Below are 17,101 nucleotides of genomic sequence, written 5' to 3' on the forward strand. Positions count from 1 at the left end.
TTAATATAATTATATGCACAATAATATAATTATTTGTGCATAATTATTTGCACAAATAATAATTAATAATTATATAATTATTTGTACTACCTCAGATTTCAAATTTAGGAGTATTTGGAGTTGTGAAATTCTGGGTAAGGGATACGCAACATGTGATTCCTCTGGGAAATCCCTCTTCTGGACTTTCCCATAATCAAGAGCAGATTTACAAATGGTGCTAAATACTTTTCATGCCAAGAGATTGCAATCTGTAAACATTCTGGACAAAGTGCTTGCCTTGTCCTCTTCACGTTTTCAGGAAATACATTTTGAGCAAACAAGTACATTTCTTCAGACCATTGTGCAAGGTGTTGCCTTAAGGTATATTACTTTTTGTAATGGGAGTAGTTGCTAAATATTTTTTTCAAAAAATAAACCAATCTGATGTGAGGTGTTATAATTCTGCTCTATTTAAAGGCAGCCTGTTTGCTCAGTGAACAAAACTTTTTGAAATAAATTCTTGCTTCTGAAGGTGAGTCTGAGCTGCTGTTGCTCCTTTTTTAATGGCAAGTAGTTTGTTTTTCCATCTACATATTAGAAATACTGTAGTACCTGTCTACACAGGGGTTAATTAAACTAAATACAATGACATGTTCTTCTGAGTATACATGGCATTGCACTGGAAGGCTCTTAGCAGAAACATGCCAAACACTGATATGTGTATGTTTAACTTTGGCTCATAAATTAGTCATTTGGTTAATACTTTGTTTCTAAAAGAGAAAACTAATCAATTTCTAGTTGATATTTTAGCAGAGGAGATGTTTTGAGAACCTTGAATGAAGTACATGTGGTCATTCCTCTTATCAGATTCAGATTTGATATGAGTAAGCAATTCATGTTAAATGTTTATTACTTATGCTTTGTTTTGCACTTGTTGTATTTTGTGTCACACCTTGAGTATTTTGTGAGCTGCCCTGAGGCCCTCTGGGAGATGGTGGTGGGATAATAATAATAATAATAATAATAATAATTATTATTATTATTATTATTATTATTATTATTATATTGTATGACACAGCAAACAAGATAGATATGCTGGATTTCGTATCACAAGATCACAAATCGAACACTTTCCAAGTGTCTAGGACTGTGAGATGTATTTTCAGATGATACGTGCAGATCCCAATAGGGTGGCCTTTTGGGATCTGTGCGCATCATCCGAAAATACATTATTATTATTATTATTATTATTATTATTATTATTATTATTATTATTATTATTATTATTATTATCCCCAAAGCATTTAGAGGGTTATTTTCCTTCTATGTATTACAGTGGGTTTTTATTATACTGCTATAATAACTTGCTGCTTCTGGAACTTTGGGGCTTTCTTCATCTCCCTTCTTCAAGCATCTTCTAACCCACCAAAAACTAGCTTCAAAGGGTTTCTCAGACTCTCAAATCCAATAATAGTGCTTTGCTGGGTGCTATATTGGATAGTTGTTCCAGCAGTCGATGCTAGAGGAGAACTCTCTGTTATTTGTATCATCCACTTTGCAGTGCTGTTAATATGTTAATTACATATTAAAATAAATTAAGCATTAGTAATACAGTTAATACCAAAAATCAGCAAGAAAATTGTGTAACAAGATGCAAGATTTCTGAAATACAGTGAATTAAAAGCATGCAGATTTGAACCTAGAATGGATATTAATTGGGCACGTCCTGGCATCAAGAAAGGAAGGAATCAGCTTCTTTGGGAAGTCATGGGCGCAACCACCAAAAAGACACCTTGAATATAAGCTCATTTCTGTATCTGTTATGGTTTTTAGTTGGTCCCTATAAAAGAGCATGGGTCTTCTGCAAATTTTTAAAAAGCTTTGCTTCTCCTCTCCTAGGCAGATTTTGCTGCTCTGGCATGATATATGATGTAAAGGCGATAACTTTTATTCTACAGGTAAAGTTATACACCAACAAGAAAATGAAAGCCATTTTGGTCCTGCTCTTTGTGGTGCTGATTCCTGCAAAGTATGCAAGTGCTCAGAGATGCCCTGTTGAGGATGCTATCGATGCAAAGATCAGTGCTGCCATTGATTCCAAAGGTATTTCTTTCTGGGGCTGGATGGGGACCCTTTCCATTTCTGAAGCTCAATGTCTCCTTGGCCTTTGAAAAATTCCACATTTTCCCCTTTCAATTAATTAATTAATTAACTAATTAAAACATCTTTCTCCAGATAGAAGGGCTCATTGCAAGTAACAATACATATAAAACTATGTTAATTAAAACAAGGTGAATACATATAAATATGAAAATTTTAAAAACTATTTATGTTATTTAAACTATTAATCATTAAAATATTAAAATGCAGTAAAATGTTAACACATCTTAAAATCAATTAAACAATAAAGTCACATCATTTTATAAAAGACAGAGAAATGTTTTTACTTGCCTTTGAAAGGGGCCACCCCAGTATCTCTGGGGAGGGAGTTCCAGAATCTGGGTGCAGCCACCGAGAAGGACCTTTTGCTTGTCTCTTAGGGCTCTTCCACACTGTTGAATAAAATCTACATTGAATTGGATTATATGGCAGTGTAGACTAAGATATTACATTTCAAAGCAGGTATTGTAGATTTAACTGCCTAGATGTTCTGGGTTATATGGCTGTGTGGAAGGGCCCTTAGATGAACTGTCACCTTCTAATGGAGGTGTCCCTAAACTAAGGCCCAAAGGCCGGATGAGACCTTTAAAGTTCATTTACTCGGCCCCTGCCCTAAATTGTAGACTTAGGGTCACCCAAAGTTTGGAACGACTTTCAAGCACACATCAAAAACAAAAGCACCCCACACTTCCAATTGAAACATTGGTAAGTTTATGTTGATTAAAATTGTTCTTAATTTCAAATATTGTATTGTATTGTTCTTTCATAATTTTTTGCATTGCAAATAAGGTTTGTGCAGCGTGCATAGGAATTTGTTCGTGTTTTTTTTTTCAAACTATAGCCTGGCCTCCCAACAGTCTGAGTGATAGTGAACTAGTCTTCTGCTTAAAAAATTCTAATGGTTCACATTATTTTCTTGGAATTAGCATATTGTAAAGAAGAGACAAAGAACCACTTTGTCCAGGGACTGAAGCTTTTTGCTATAGTTGCTGCCTACAGAAGGTAATCTGATAGTGGTGCATGGTTGTGGAAAAGAAATCAGTTTCTTAATGTAAAACAATTACATTGTTTTACATATGGATGGCATATGCTTTATTTTGAAGCTTGCCAGTTCTGGAAAGCTTCTGGGAGTACCATCAATTTTCAGAGCCAGATTAATTCTCCCCATAACTTCTATTATTATTATTATTATTATTATTATTATTATTATTATTATTATTATTTCATCATCATCATCATCATCATACTAACAAATAACAACAACAACAACAACAACAACAACAACAACAAAATATTATCCACTTCTCCATGCAGCTTGAAGCAGGGTACAACATGGTTAAAAAGAGAGATAAAACACAACACTATTAAAATATATAAACAAGATAAACGCAGGCAAAATGCAAGTTAAAATTCACAAGTTAAAATTGACCAGGTAGGCTTGCCAGAAGAGACATGTCTTCAGTTGCGTCTTGAACTCTGGCAGCTCATTTAGCTGTCAAATCTCTACTGGTAAATCGTTTTACAGTCTTGGGATGGCCGATGAAAAGGTTGTCTGGGTGACAGTTACTAGTTGGGTTCTGTCTGGCTGCAGTAAACGCTTCTCAGAGTGTTTGGGACGGATTATATTTGCGAAGGCGATCCTGTAGGTAACCTAGACCCACACCATGTAAGGCTGTCGAAACAAACACTTTGTACTTTTCCCAGAACTTAATTAGCAGCCAGTGCAGTGACTTTAGGATAGGTGTAATATGCTCACACCTGGATGTTCCTTTAACTAATCTGGCTGCTATATTTTGGAGTTTCCAAACTTGGTACAAAGGTAGCCCAAAGTAAAGCCCATTGTAGAAGTCCAACAATGATGTTACCAGCTTGTGCAATACCATCTTTAGGTTCCGCATTTCTAGGAAGGGGCACAGCTGGCATATCAGCCAATGCTGGTGATAAACACTCCTGACTTTCTACTTGGGCTGACATTTGGAGAGATGGATCCAGGAGCATTCCCAAGCTGTGAACACAGTTTTTCAGGGCGAATGTAACCCCATTCAGAACTGATTGATACACCTCCATCCCCAGGTTAGGACCCTTGATGGCAAGCACCTCTGTCTTATCTGAATTTAGTTTCAATTTGTTTTTCTTTATTTGGCCCATTATCTCCTTCAGGAATTCATTCAGAAGAGACATACTATTCCTAGCAAGAGCTGTTTTTGAAGGCACGGTGGTCCATGCTTTAGTCATCTCTAGACTGGACTATTGCAACGCACTCTATGTGGGTTGTCCTTGAAGATGGCCCAGAAACTACAATTAGTCCAACGTTCGGCAGCCAGGTTGCTAACGGGAGCGAATTACAGGGAGTGGTCAACCCCCCTGTTTAAGGAGCTCCACTGGCTGCTGATTATTTTCTGGTCCCAATTCAAGGTGCAAGTTCTTACCTATAAAACCCTAAACGGTTTGGGACCCACCTACTCTTTTGACCGTGTTTCTGCCTATGAACCTGCACGATCTCTTTGTTCATCGAGGGAGGCCCTTCTCTCTCTCCCCCCTCCATCACAAGCTAGGCTGGCGCGGACGAGGGAGCGGGCCTTCTCAGTAGTGGCCCCCCGGATCTGGAACTCCTTCCCTAGGGAGATCAGGCAGGCACCCACCCTTGCATCCTTCAAAAAGGAGTTAAAAACTTGGTTTTTTCACTGCGCATTTGAATAATTTAGTCCGTATGACCCAAATTTATATTAATACACTATTTTTTGCACCATTCCCTTTCTCTATATTTAATTGGATGTCCGTCCTCACCCCAACTGTCAATAAATGCTTGCACTTTGTCCTACTGCCCTGAAGCACTTTATCACTACATTACTGCACCTTAGTTTAAATGCCCCCTCTACGCTATCCCCCTCCACCAATCTGGTGGTCCTTTTAATTTAATTTAATTTTACTCATTTTATGCTTTAAATGATTTTTTATGGTTACTGTGTTTTTTTTGTATAATGTCGATTTTATTGTGTTCTATTCATTGTAATATGTTATTAATTGCTGCAGTTTGTTCACTGTTTTTGGGCCTCTGCCCCATGTTAGCCGCCCCGAGTCCCTGCGGGGAGACGGTGGCAGGATAGAAAATAATAAAAAGTTACTATATTTGGGTGTCATCAGCATACTGAGCGCACCCCGCTCCAGGTCTCTGGATGATCTCTTCCAGTGGTTTCATATCAACGTTAAAAAGCACTGGAGATAGACTGGCCCAATGAAACATAACAGCTCCCTTTTTGAGGGGCAGCTGTCTCCAAACGCCACCAGCTGGAGCCTGTATGACTGGAACTACTGCTACACAGTTTCTACAATTCCGAAATCCACCAGGGTGATGGTATTGAAAGCCTCTGGGAGGTCTAGAAGCACCAACAGGGACACACTCCCTCTATCCATGTTGAGACGAAGATCATCCACTAAGACAACCATAGCAGTCTCAACTCCATATCCAGCTCTGAAGCCAGTTTGAAATTGGTCAAGGAAGTGTGCCATCCAAAATTTCCTGGAGTTGGAGGGCAACTGCCTTCTTAATGACTTTGCTCAAAAAAGGAAGGCTAGGTATTAAGGTCTAGTGGATACTTTAAAAGGCAATAACAGTTTTTTTGCACTCCCATGCCAAGAAGATTTGGAAATAGAGAGTTAAGAAACTGGGAAAAACAGGGAGTAGTGGTTGCATAGACTCAACCACACATTTTTTTCCTGCCTATGCTATAAAATGAAAAAGAGCATGAGCCCTACCTAATATCCTGATCTCCTTTCTATGTCAACTTGGAAAACTGGAAAACAAGGACCACTTATGTGTTGCTATAATGTCATTAGATCACGTTTATTCATGCATTTATTGAAGTGTGTCTCATCATGGATCCATTCTCAACTGAAAAGCCCATCCCAGTGATTTTCAATTTTTTGTGTCAGATCCTCAGAGCTGGATGTATCAAAATTGCAGAATTATGTCATTTTGGCACCATATCAATTGTCACAGCTCAATGCTATGGAAATCTGAGATGTTCAGTTTTGTGTGATATTTCCCCATGTCTGTCAGACAATTATGGTTCCACTACAAAATCCAGAATTCCATAGGATGGAGCTATGGCAGTTAAAAATTGTTTCAAACTTCTATAATTCTGCAGTATGGATGAGAAGTAAATACAGGCAGTCTTCAAGTTACAAATATCCAACTTACAAACAACTCATAGTTAAGAATGGGGGTAAGGCAACAGGAAGAGAGAGAAATCTACCCCTAGGAAAGGACATTCACTTCTGAAAGAGATATCGTGCTGAAAAGTTGTCTCACCAATCTATGTTTCCACAACAAGCCAATTTTTTCAAAATCCAATTATCACAGGGACAGAAAGTGAGGTCAAATAGGGACACATACAGCAAAACAAACACCACAGGGGTGTTGATCCTTCTCAATGGTATCCAAATCATGCTCTCTCTGAAAAAATGTACCTGTTTCAACTTGCAAACAAATTTAACATAAGAACAAACCTACAGGATCTATCTTGTTCATAACTTGTGGACTGCCTGTACCTTATTGGATAGACTCTAATTCAGTTTTTCAGTTCCTTCGCTTGCCCTTTGCTGAATAAAAGCACATTTCTTCCTAGATGGCTCCAGTAACTACATAGAATTATGGTTTCTGTCATGTAAGATTTGATCCAGAAGAGCAATAATATGAATCTTTGCCCCAAGCTTATTCCTACTGTATTCAGGAAGGGATGATTCCTTGGTACCTGCATATAGGAATTCAGTATAAAACAGAAATATAATTTAACACAGGAGTAAGACCCACTGATTTCAGATGGAAGAATGCACAGAGCATTTCAGGTCAAATCAGATGTTGAAATTTTAATAATGTTTTAATAATGCCATGCTAAATAACTTCCAATGAAGAGAGAGGAAGAATAGAATTCAGCTTTACATTTTACATTCCATTGTCTTTGCTTGCTGTTAATATGCGGTTATTAACTTTTGAGTTGACCTATGCAGAATCATTGCTGAGTCACAAAGTATAGGTTTATTCAATAGGATTTCACCTCCTACACACACATATCCACAGCTAAAACTTTGTATCATTAGCAGCTGTCATTGTACAAAGACAAAATAATAAGTGCAACTTTTATCATATTAGAAATGTAGGGCTGTCGAAATGGTGACATTCAGATTTCTGCTTGCCCTCCAGGTGTTAATGACATAAAGTATCTGTAGCTGGGTGGAAGATAAAATGTGCGTATGGGATCTACCACTTAATTTTATTTCTGGTAACTCAGTTGGAGAATTTTGTTTCATTATAGAATGGCTCACCAGCCCTAGTATTTACTCATGTGATCCCTAAAGTGTTATTCTGTGGTCTATATGGTTTCTATCCCCAAATGTTTGCCCATTCTTTGTGTTGTTGAAGGCTTTCATGACCAGAATCACAGGGTTGTTGTGTGTTTTCCGGGCTATATGGCCATGTTCCAGAAGTATTGTCTCCTGACGTTTCGCCCACATCTATGGCAGGCATCCTCAGAAGTTGTGAGGTATACCTACCACACAAACACTGGTCCCAGACTCTTGCCTACCTAGGCTGTTACATTTTGTGTTAGCAAGAGGATAATAAAGCTGAACAACACTTAGATCAGCCTGCACGTTTCCCAATAATAGAAAACTATGATTCCAGATGTTTTGGACATTTGTTGTTATAACCCCTCATTGTTGGCTATGATAACTAAAAAGAATGAATGTCAAAAACATCTGCAGAACCATAACTGACTGCTCCTGCATTATAAAATATTTATGATCAGGGTTCCTCCAGGCTTATTGTATATCTTTGCAGAGATGTATAAGTTGCATGGACAGTAAAAACATTTTAGAAAGCAGAAGGAACTGGGATCTATGGCCGTCTCGTCTAGTGCTACAGTTAGGATGGGAAAGGCCAAAGAAATGCAGGCCAGCAACGTGCAATAAAATGTATCATAATGGGAGACTATAATAAAGCAGACACCCACAGATACTTGAAATTGATTTTTCTTTTGTGGCTGAATGTATACAGAGGACAACCCCTGCTTCCCTGAAGTTGAGAGTAAATTCCCATTGATCTTAAATGTTTTTATAGCAGCATAAGCAAAAACTCTTCTTCTTTTGAGAACACGAAGAGCAAGTGGAAAATAATAACTACTTATCTCATCTTACAGTGTCTATACTTGTGCCAGAGCTGAGTTGCACCAGTGTGTCAGCCCGAGGTGCTGATGTCTCCTGCCCTTCTGGTGAGTTGTGGGAGAAGCTCTGATTGGGAGCAAATCAGGAGTAGAGGCAGGTGTGTGGAGGGGAGCATAAGAAGAGATGCACATTTCCATGGAAGTCTGCTTGTTTCGTGGGTAAATGATGTAAACATGCAAGCTATGATTTGATCTGCATGAGTCTATCTGACGGCTTAGCTTGATAACTGACCAATCCATTGTGAAAGTCTGTAGTTTGTTGCAACATGTTTGAGATGTAGGGATCTTCCACATCAGATGCTAGGCTGCCCATTCAGGTGATAGGCTGTCCAGTTCTCTATCAATCTCTTTTATACCCACAGATTACAAGGCCACTGGATGTGCTTGTGGGATGGCCTGTGGTTCTTGGGACATCCGTGGTGAAACCCAGTGTCACTGCCAATGTGCCAACATTGACTGGACTTCTGCTCGGTGCTGTAAAGTTGTATTGTCTGGTGGCTTCTCTGGTTAGTGCTGGCTATTGCTGTCCATCTTCTAAACCCAATAAATGCTTCTAAAGAGTTCTATGTGTTTTGTCGTTGAATTATTTCCTTATGCAGTATCTATCTCGAACAGCAACAGCTCTCCAGAGATGTTGAACAACAGTGGCCATTGCCACCACTCCAAAATGGCGGCAGCTTTTGGCTTTCTTGTATGCATATAGGTCAGTGCAGCAATAACAACAGTATCCTTTTTTCCAGTCATGGACACAAGGAGAATTATCAAAGTTAAAAAAGATATAGCTAAAAAAATTGCAACAAAAATCGCATCGTACCAAAGTTTGAAATATAATTACGCTATCAATCACACCAAGAAGGCCTCTTCTGTGTTCCCACAAGATGTACCTATGAGCAGAGCCGGTCCAACAATGAGGCGAATTAAGCGGTTGCTTTGAGCGCAAAACATATGGGGGCGCAGTCGAGACTGCTTTTTCTGTTGATTTGTTGTAAAACATGATGTTTTGGTGCTTAATTTGTAAAATCTTAATGTAATTTGATGTTTAATAGGCTTTTCCTTAATCCCTCCTTATTATCCAACATTTTTGCTTATCCAACGCTTTTATTTTTCAGTGATTGGTTTTGGGGGGGGGCGCCAAAATTCGCCTACACTTGAAAAATACCTAGGGTCGGCTCCACCTATGAGGATAGTAGAGCAAAGAGAAGGGCCTCATCAGACGATCTGAAGGCTATACAGTGGGTAATATGCACTGCAATACCACTTAATTCTACTTTTGTGAACTTTCCTCCTTCCATGATCATGTGTGAGGAAGGCTTAGGTGGAATACCATTGTCATAGAATTCTGGACTGTCTAGACTGCAGTAGAGAGCAGCTTCTGTAACATTTTCATTACTGAAAACCTCCCTGCCTGTAATATAGCAGTTATAATATTTAAGACAGAGGGTTACATTCTACTTGGCTTCCTTCTTCCGTGTAACCAGGGAGCTTTTTCTTTGAATGGAGATAAACTGAATATTTTTAAAAAACATTATTCAGAATAGTTTAATCTAGAATTATATGTCATTTTATTTGAATTTAGAAAAGAAACAGTCTGTTGGCCTCTAATAATTAGGCAGTATTTATGAGGTTTGACACCACTTTAATAGCTATGGGTCAATACTATGGCATAATAATAATAATAATAATAATAATAATAATAACAACAACAACAACAACAACAACAACAACAAGCCATTAGAACCAATGCCATCAAAGCCACAATTGAAAAGTCGATGACAGATCCCAAATGTAGACTCTGCAAGGAAGCAGATGAAACAATAGGTCACACTCTCAGCTGCTGCAAGAAGATTGCACAGACAGACTATAAGTAGAGGCATAACACTGTTGCTCAAATGATTAATTGGAACTTGTGCCACAAATACCATCTGTCTGTGACAAAGAACTGGTGGGATCACAAGCTGGAAAAAGTGACAGAGAATAAACATGTGAAGCTACTATGGGACTTCCGAATTCAGACAGATAGAGTTTTGGAACACAATACTCCTGACCTCACGATTGTGTTAAAAAACAAAGTATGGATTGTCGATGTTGCAAACCCAGGTGACAGTAGGATTGAGGAGAAACAACTGGAAATGCTGACACGATATGAGGATTTAAAGATCGAACTACAAAGACTCTGGCACAAGTCAGTCAAGGTGGTCCCAGTGGTGATCGGCACACTGGGTGCAGTGCCTAAAGACCTTGGCCTGTACTTAAACACAATCGGCGCTGACAAAATTACCACCTGCCATCTGCAGAAGGCCACCTTACTGGAATCTCCGATACATCACACAGTCCTAGACACTTGGGAAGTGTCCGATGTCTGATCCAATACAACAGCCAGCAGAGTGTCTGCTGTGGACTCATCTTTTTGTGTTTCTAATAATAATAATAATAATAATAATAATAATAATAATAATAATAATAATAATATAATACATCACACAGTCCTAGACACTTGGGAAGTGTTCAACCTGAGATTTTGTGATACGAAATACAGCATATCTATCTTGTTTGCTGTGTCATACAATAATAATAATTTTCTTTCTTACCCGCCTCTCCTTGTGGCTCAAGGCAGATTACAATATAATTAAAACACATAGGCATTGTAAACATTCTATAAATACACATATTAAAATGTATTTCCATAAAATTACATATTAAAATGTATTTCTATATAATACATATTAAAATATACAAAACAAAGATTAAACACAAGACACGCGTTTAAAATTCATGCTTAAAACTGGCTGGGTAGGACTGCTGGAAGAGATAGGTCTTTAGTTGGTTTTTAAATTCCGAAAGCTGATCCAGCTGTCGCAGCCCCTCTGGCAGGTCATTCCAGAGTCTTGGGGCGACCAATGAAAAGGTCTTCTGGGTGGTGGTTGCCAGTTGGGTTCTGGCAGGCTGGAGCAGATGGTCCCCAAAGGACCTCAGTATTTGGGGTGGATTATATGGGAGAAGGCATTCCTGTAGGTAATTTGGATCTAAACTATGTGGGGTTTTAAAAGTCAAAACTACCATCTTGTACTTTGCCCGGAAACTAATTGGCAGTCAGTGAACTGGCTTTATGATAGGTGTAATATGCTCACTCCTGGATGTTTCTGTAACCAATCTGGCATCTTAGGAATTGTAATTTTATAAAATCTCCAGCCTTTTCTTCCAAGGAGCGGTGATGCCTCACCAAACTACACATCTTAGCATTCCATACTATTGAGCTGTGCATCCTAAGAGCGGTAGGCACATGGAAGTTAATCTCCATTAGGACTGAGTTTTGCTCCATAACCAGAACGTTATGTTCTTTTTCCAGACTTCAACAGTTGCTGGAGGATCTCAGACCTAAGAATGATTCTAGCTTGAGGTGGATGACTTTTTCCTCACAGCCGCAGAATCTAGAACACAATGGTCAATTCATAGGCTACACAGGTTGAACAAGCAACCGTTCATGCCTGTTTTTATTTTTTTAAATCTTAATACATTTTCAAATGAACATGAGCAAAACAAAATACTTTGAATTATTCATCTTCATATTTGCCACACGAATTAGGTTTTTCATTTTAGTCTTCAGAGGTAACAAATAACTCTATTATCTTTCAAGCAGCAGTCCAAATTAAAAGAGTGAGACAAAACCACATTTAAAATGCATTGCTATAACTGAAGAGAAAACATTAGTTGTTTATGTATTTACTGTACTTTCAGTTTCTACAGCTATAATGGAAAATTCTGAGATGCTAGTGTAGTGGTTTTCCCTATTAGAGTCAAATAAAAACCATAAAAATTGCTAGTTAAAATATTGCTCATTTCTGTCCCTTTCCTTCCCATTTTTCTTTTTTTTAGTATAATTAGTATTTATATGAAGAAGATGAAAAGAACTGTATTTCTACCTTTTCTTCTCTGTGTGTGTGTATTTCCTTCTTTTGCTATCATTCCTACTATTCTATAAATTAATTGTTCCACCACTTTCATTGTAAAAAGAAAAGACAGCACCTATTATCTTTTTGTCTCTTTTTTAACTTTTATTTTCCTTTATTTTATCTTATTCTTAATAAAAATGATATTTAAAAAATATATTTCTCATTTTTAAAACTTACAAAGTATATTATCGCTTTAAAACAGTGGTTCTCAATCTGGAGTCCCCAGATGTTTTTGGCCTACAACCCCCAGAAATCCCAGTCAGTTTACTAGCTGTTAGGATTTCTGGGAGTTAAAGGCCAAAAACATCTTGGGGGGGGGGGGCAGGTTGAGAACCACTGCTTTAAAGTGATTTGATTCTGTTAAAGACAGTAATGTTGATTTGCAGTACACATAGAAAGTAATAGTGTCTCTCAAAATGCAGGAGTAATGTATGAAATCAATTATCAGAAGATGGCACCTAGCACCCTGAGGATGATTGGGCAAGTACCTGCAAAGAACTTGAGTGTAGAGTAGTGTGAAGACATGAAGTTCTATCTAGGCCCTTTTGGTTGATCATCATAAGTAGGATGTTGAGCTAGATGGCTTTTTGGTTTGATTGTAAGTGAATCTTAAGCCTTTATCTGTTCTGTCTTCAAGTATTGGCAGCAAAATTTCCCACATAAAGTGGCTACATGAAAAGAGGACAGGAAACATGCAAAGAAGAAGGAATTTCAGCAAATAAATCAATTTGTTAGAATTCCATCTTCCAAACAGCTATTGAAGTTACAAGCCTGTTTTCATCCTGCTTCCACACAATGTTATCGGGTCTATTTCACTTAAGCTATAAATGCTTTAGCTTGCCACGTAAGCCCTACATTTATCTATTTAACGTTGTTAGCATCTTTTTATTGAAGCAGCTACTCCCCTACAGGTAGGTAATTTACAACAAGAAGCCTATTTGTGCCTGGACAGTAGTCCTGATTCAGTTCATGGCTATGAAATTGGTATAGGGTTACTGCTTCAGTTTAATTTTTATCTAGTTACTGATCACTTTGCAACAAAGATCAGTCTTTTTGAAATTAAAAATGTGTATCTCATAGCTGGAAGCTGGCAAGAATAAATGATATATGCACAGATTAGAAGCCGCTGTAGTCCATGAGCAACATTCTTGATTGAGATTTCACAATACATTTTTGCTCTACCCACATTGACAATATCTCAAGAGTGACCATTGAATATGAGAATCCAGAAACACTTCTTGTGCATTGTCCAAATGCCCAATCACAGTCTCCCAAGGCAGTTATTTTACTCTAAGATTAAGACTTGAAAACTCTTGACAGGATCAGGTGGATCCAGAATAGGTCTCTACAGTCCCTTATGGACCCACCACCAAGACTCCACTCTTGGAAGACAATCATCCTCAGCCACAAAGGATTGCCAATGATGATGATGATATTCAGAGAGAACGTAATGTCCAAAAATATTTCTCCTATTCTTCATGAGGTACTAAAATCAGTTATAAAATGTATCAATGCTATCAAAGCTAATACCACATGTGAGCATTTTTTCAAGCAATTTTGTGAAGATAAAAATGTGAACCATGCAAGACTTTTACTTCACACTGAGCTAAAGTGTCTCTTAAAGGGTAACTGCTTGAAAAGATTTATAGAACTACTGGTATTTGATGTTCTTAGTGACTTTTTAAGTGACCAGCCTGAAATGAAGCACCCGCCAACTGTTGATGATAAAGAAATTGTGAATTATTCAGCATGTTGAATAAACAACTTCTAGGAACAAATACAACTCCTACTGATGCAAAGGTGAAGATATTTGGCTTCATTATACTTATAGAGTTATGTCAAAACATATTTCGGACAAAATGTTTGACCAATTGCATTGGCTAAAAAATTATGAGATGACTGATGCTGCTGTACTTGTCATTGTGGATCATCTGATAATGCTGGAAAGAGACTTGAAAAAAAGATTTTCTGATTTAAATCAAATTGATTTTCCAACATGGGTGATGCAGCCAGTGCTATCGGATCTGTTTAATATTTCAATGTAGTACAAAGAAGAACTCTCATAAATGCAACATGATGATTCAGTGAAAATTTATTCAATATAAAAGAAGTGATGGCATGGCTTGGTGATGAGACAGAAACAAAATACCCAAATTCAACCAACCTTTCCAGAAAACTGTTGTTATCATTCCCAATTTCATATTTAGCTGCATATGGCTTTAGTGCTGTAAATGATTTGCTGCTGAAGAAATGAAATCAACTGTATATTACTAACCTTGAGACTGAAGATGACTAAATTGGTGCCTAATATAAAATCTGTCTCCAGCAGGCATGAAGCACAAGGATCTCACTAACTTTAGTCTGTTTAACTTGAGATGAGCTCAAAATGTATTTTGAATTTGTTAGATACCTTAATTTATTGTATAGTAAGTAAAATAATCAAAATGTTACAGAAAAAGCTTCGATTAAAATTATTTTATATTTATGTCTTTCAGTTCTCTATTTTATGTTTTGAATTTTTATTTGATACCTTTATTTATTTATTATTTATGTACCCTATTTATACCCTGCCTATCTCTACATTGATGGGGACTCAAGGCGGTGTACATATGGCAATTATTCAATGCCTTAAACACATTCACACATTAAGCTTAAAATAAATTGAATAAATTGAATCATTACATATTAAATATTTAAAAACATTACATTCATTATTAAAATTATAGCATCCAGAAATCATAGTTTATGGTCATTCTGTAGTCATTGTACATAATCCCAATCTATTATTGCAAAGCACTATTCTCTGAAAGCCTGATCCCAGAGCTAGGTTTTTACTTTCCTTCTGAAGGTTAGGAGGAGGGAGGTGATCTAATTATATTATTATTAATATTATTATTATTATTTTAACAATTTCTTAGTGATTTATTCCTTGGTATTTCAGCTGTCCTTTCACTCTTTTATGCTTCTCTTTTGTGGATGCCACGTTCTTTGGAAGCTTATTTAGACCAAGTTAATGGCCTTTTAGGCTTCCTCCACATGAATAAATAAGAGTTTTTGAACTATTAGAATTACAGGTCGCTGGTGGAGGAGGGGGGCACTATTCTAGACCCACCTAAAGACATCAGCAATTGAAGCTGTGATTCACAGCATATGAAGCATAGGCTCTACTGCTAAATGATGGCCTCCCTGTCCATTTATTCATTTATTCACTCATCTTAGTTTTAGTTCCAGTCAGTGCTCTCTCTTTCTCTCTCTATTTCTAGTCCCATTCCTTCTCTATGGTGGTACATGAGGTCATCTCAAGAAATAACCTTTAATGAAGGTTATTGCCTGAAAACATAACTTGGCTTTTGCCCATTGGTATAGTTGGGATAATAGATCAGTCTCCTATATGAACAAAATGGCTTCAAGAGATTCATTATCTTTTGAGCACACAACCTTCTGTTCCATTCACTAATTGAAGCACAGCTACGTCAACCACCAACAAAGACATTTATCTATCTTATTACATAATATGCCTTGGTAATTGTTTTTCTAGGCTTCTGTGAATGAAGATAAGCACTTTTCCCCCAGCTCTTATCTCGTATTATGTAGGAATTTATGAGAGCCTTCTCATGGGAAAAACTCTAGCAACAGTCTGCATCAAAACAACCTCACTGTCTCCACTGCCATTTTTTTTAAAAAAAATTGGTCCATGAATGTATTTACAAGACACTCAAGAATTATCTCACAAAAGGATGAAGCATGAGAGTACTATTTCTGGGAATGTCAGAGGCAGATATGTAAAGTAATGCCAAACTTTGGCAAGGATATCTATTTATTTATTATTTATTTACAAAATTTGTAGCCTATTATTTAGCCACTCTTAGCTGGTTTTTTATCATTAGCCTGAGCATACACTGCTTCTCCTAGCTTCGTCCAAATGGAAAGCTCTTTCTTCTGTTCCTCCTGCAATGTTTGCCTTCACCAAGACCTTTTGAGCTTGGTCCTCACACAGATAGTACATGGTAGTATATATCTCCTATTCCAACAGATGGCAGGACAGAGGGAGCAAACAGAAGCAAGGCTATATCACCACCCATCCTGAGGCACCAAGAGCCCCTCCACACTATAGAGTTATAGCACTGTTATTTGACTTCAGTTGCCATGGTTCCATCTTATGGAATCATGGGACTGGTAATTTGGTAAAGCACTGGAGCATTTTGACCAAGATTTCTAAAGCCCCCTCCTTAATCAGACAAACCCAGAATTTCACAGAATGGCAGCTAAAGTGGAATCATAACACTGTAATTCTGCAGTGTGAACGGCTCCCAGATGTCTTCATCCTTTCCTCAACTATTCAACTAGGTCGGAGCAGTCCTCCTAGCATACTACTTGAATGGCTCCATCCAGTGGTCACAATTAAAATTTTATTTTGAACCTGCTTATTCCCTCATCTCTCTCCATCTCTAATTTCTTATGCATTGTGCTTTACATTCAGATTGCAATTGTGCAGGAAATGTAAAGCTCGCTATTTTTCTAAGTCACACTTGGATCCGTTTGGATAAAATGTGAGGTTCAATGGCAAATACAATGGCTTTTGTGTGTAGATTTCTGAGTGGTGAGAGTAGTAGAAAGATGTTCAGTTTCCTACTACCACCACCCCAGCATTTTTATCACTGCAAACCGCTTCTTTGGAGATATTGCTTCTTCTGCAACCATTCATTGCAAGGGTTATTTCACCAACACTCTCTAGAACAATGGTTCTCAACCTGTGGGTCCCCAGATGTTTTGGCCTTCAACTCCTAACAG

General features: G+C 37.6%; 1 protein-coding gene across 3 annotated transcripts; it reads left to right on the forward strand.

Annotated features, from left to right (window-relative positions):
• Window positions 1-281: 281 nt before the first annotated feature.
• Window positions 282-8,926, forward strand: LOC103277804 (resistin). Of its 3 annotated transcripts, none has more exons than XM_008104227.3 (4): window positions 282-360; window positions 1,938-2,082; window positions 8,337-8,408; window positions 8,723-8,926. In XM_008104227.3, the coding sequence occupies exons 2-4, from the start codon at window positions 1,962-1,964 to the stop codon at window positions 8,869-8,871; spliced, it is 342 nt and encodes a 113-aa protein (XP_008102434.1). In that variant the 5' UTR covers window positions 282-360; window positions 1,938-1,961; the 3' UTR covers window positions 8,872-8,926. The 3 variants fall into 3 exon arrangements, with proteins under 3 accessions (XP_008102434.1, XP_008102433.1, XP_008102432.1); XM_008104226.3 differs by lacking the exon at window positions 282-360 and adding an exon at window positions 414-511; XM_008104225.3 differs by lacking the exon at window positions 282-360 and adding an exon at window positions 440-545.
• Window positions 8,927-17,101: the final 8,175 nt, after the last annotated feature.

Source organism: Anolis carolinensis, chromosome 2 (assembly GCF_035594765.1).
Source record: "Anolis carolinensis isolate JA03-04 chromosome 2, rAnoCar3.1.pri, whole genome shotgun sequence".
Classification (NCBI taxonomy): Eukaryota; Metazoa; Chordata; class Lepidosauria; order Squamata; family Dactyloidae; genus Anolis; species Anolis carolinensis.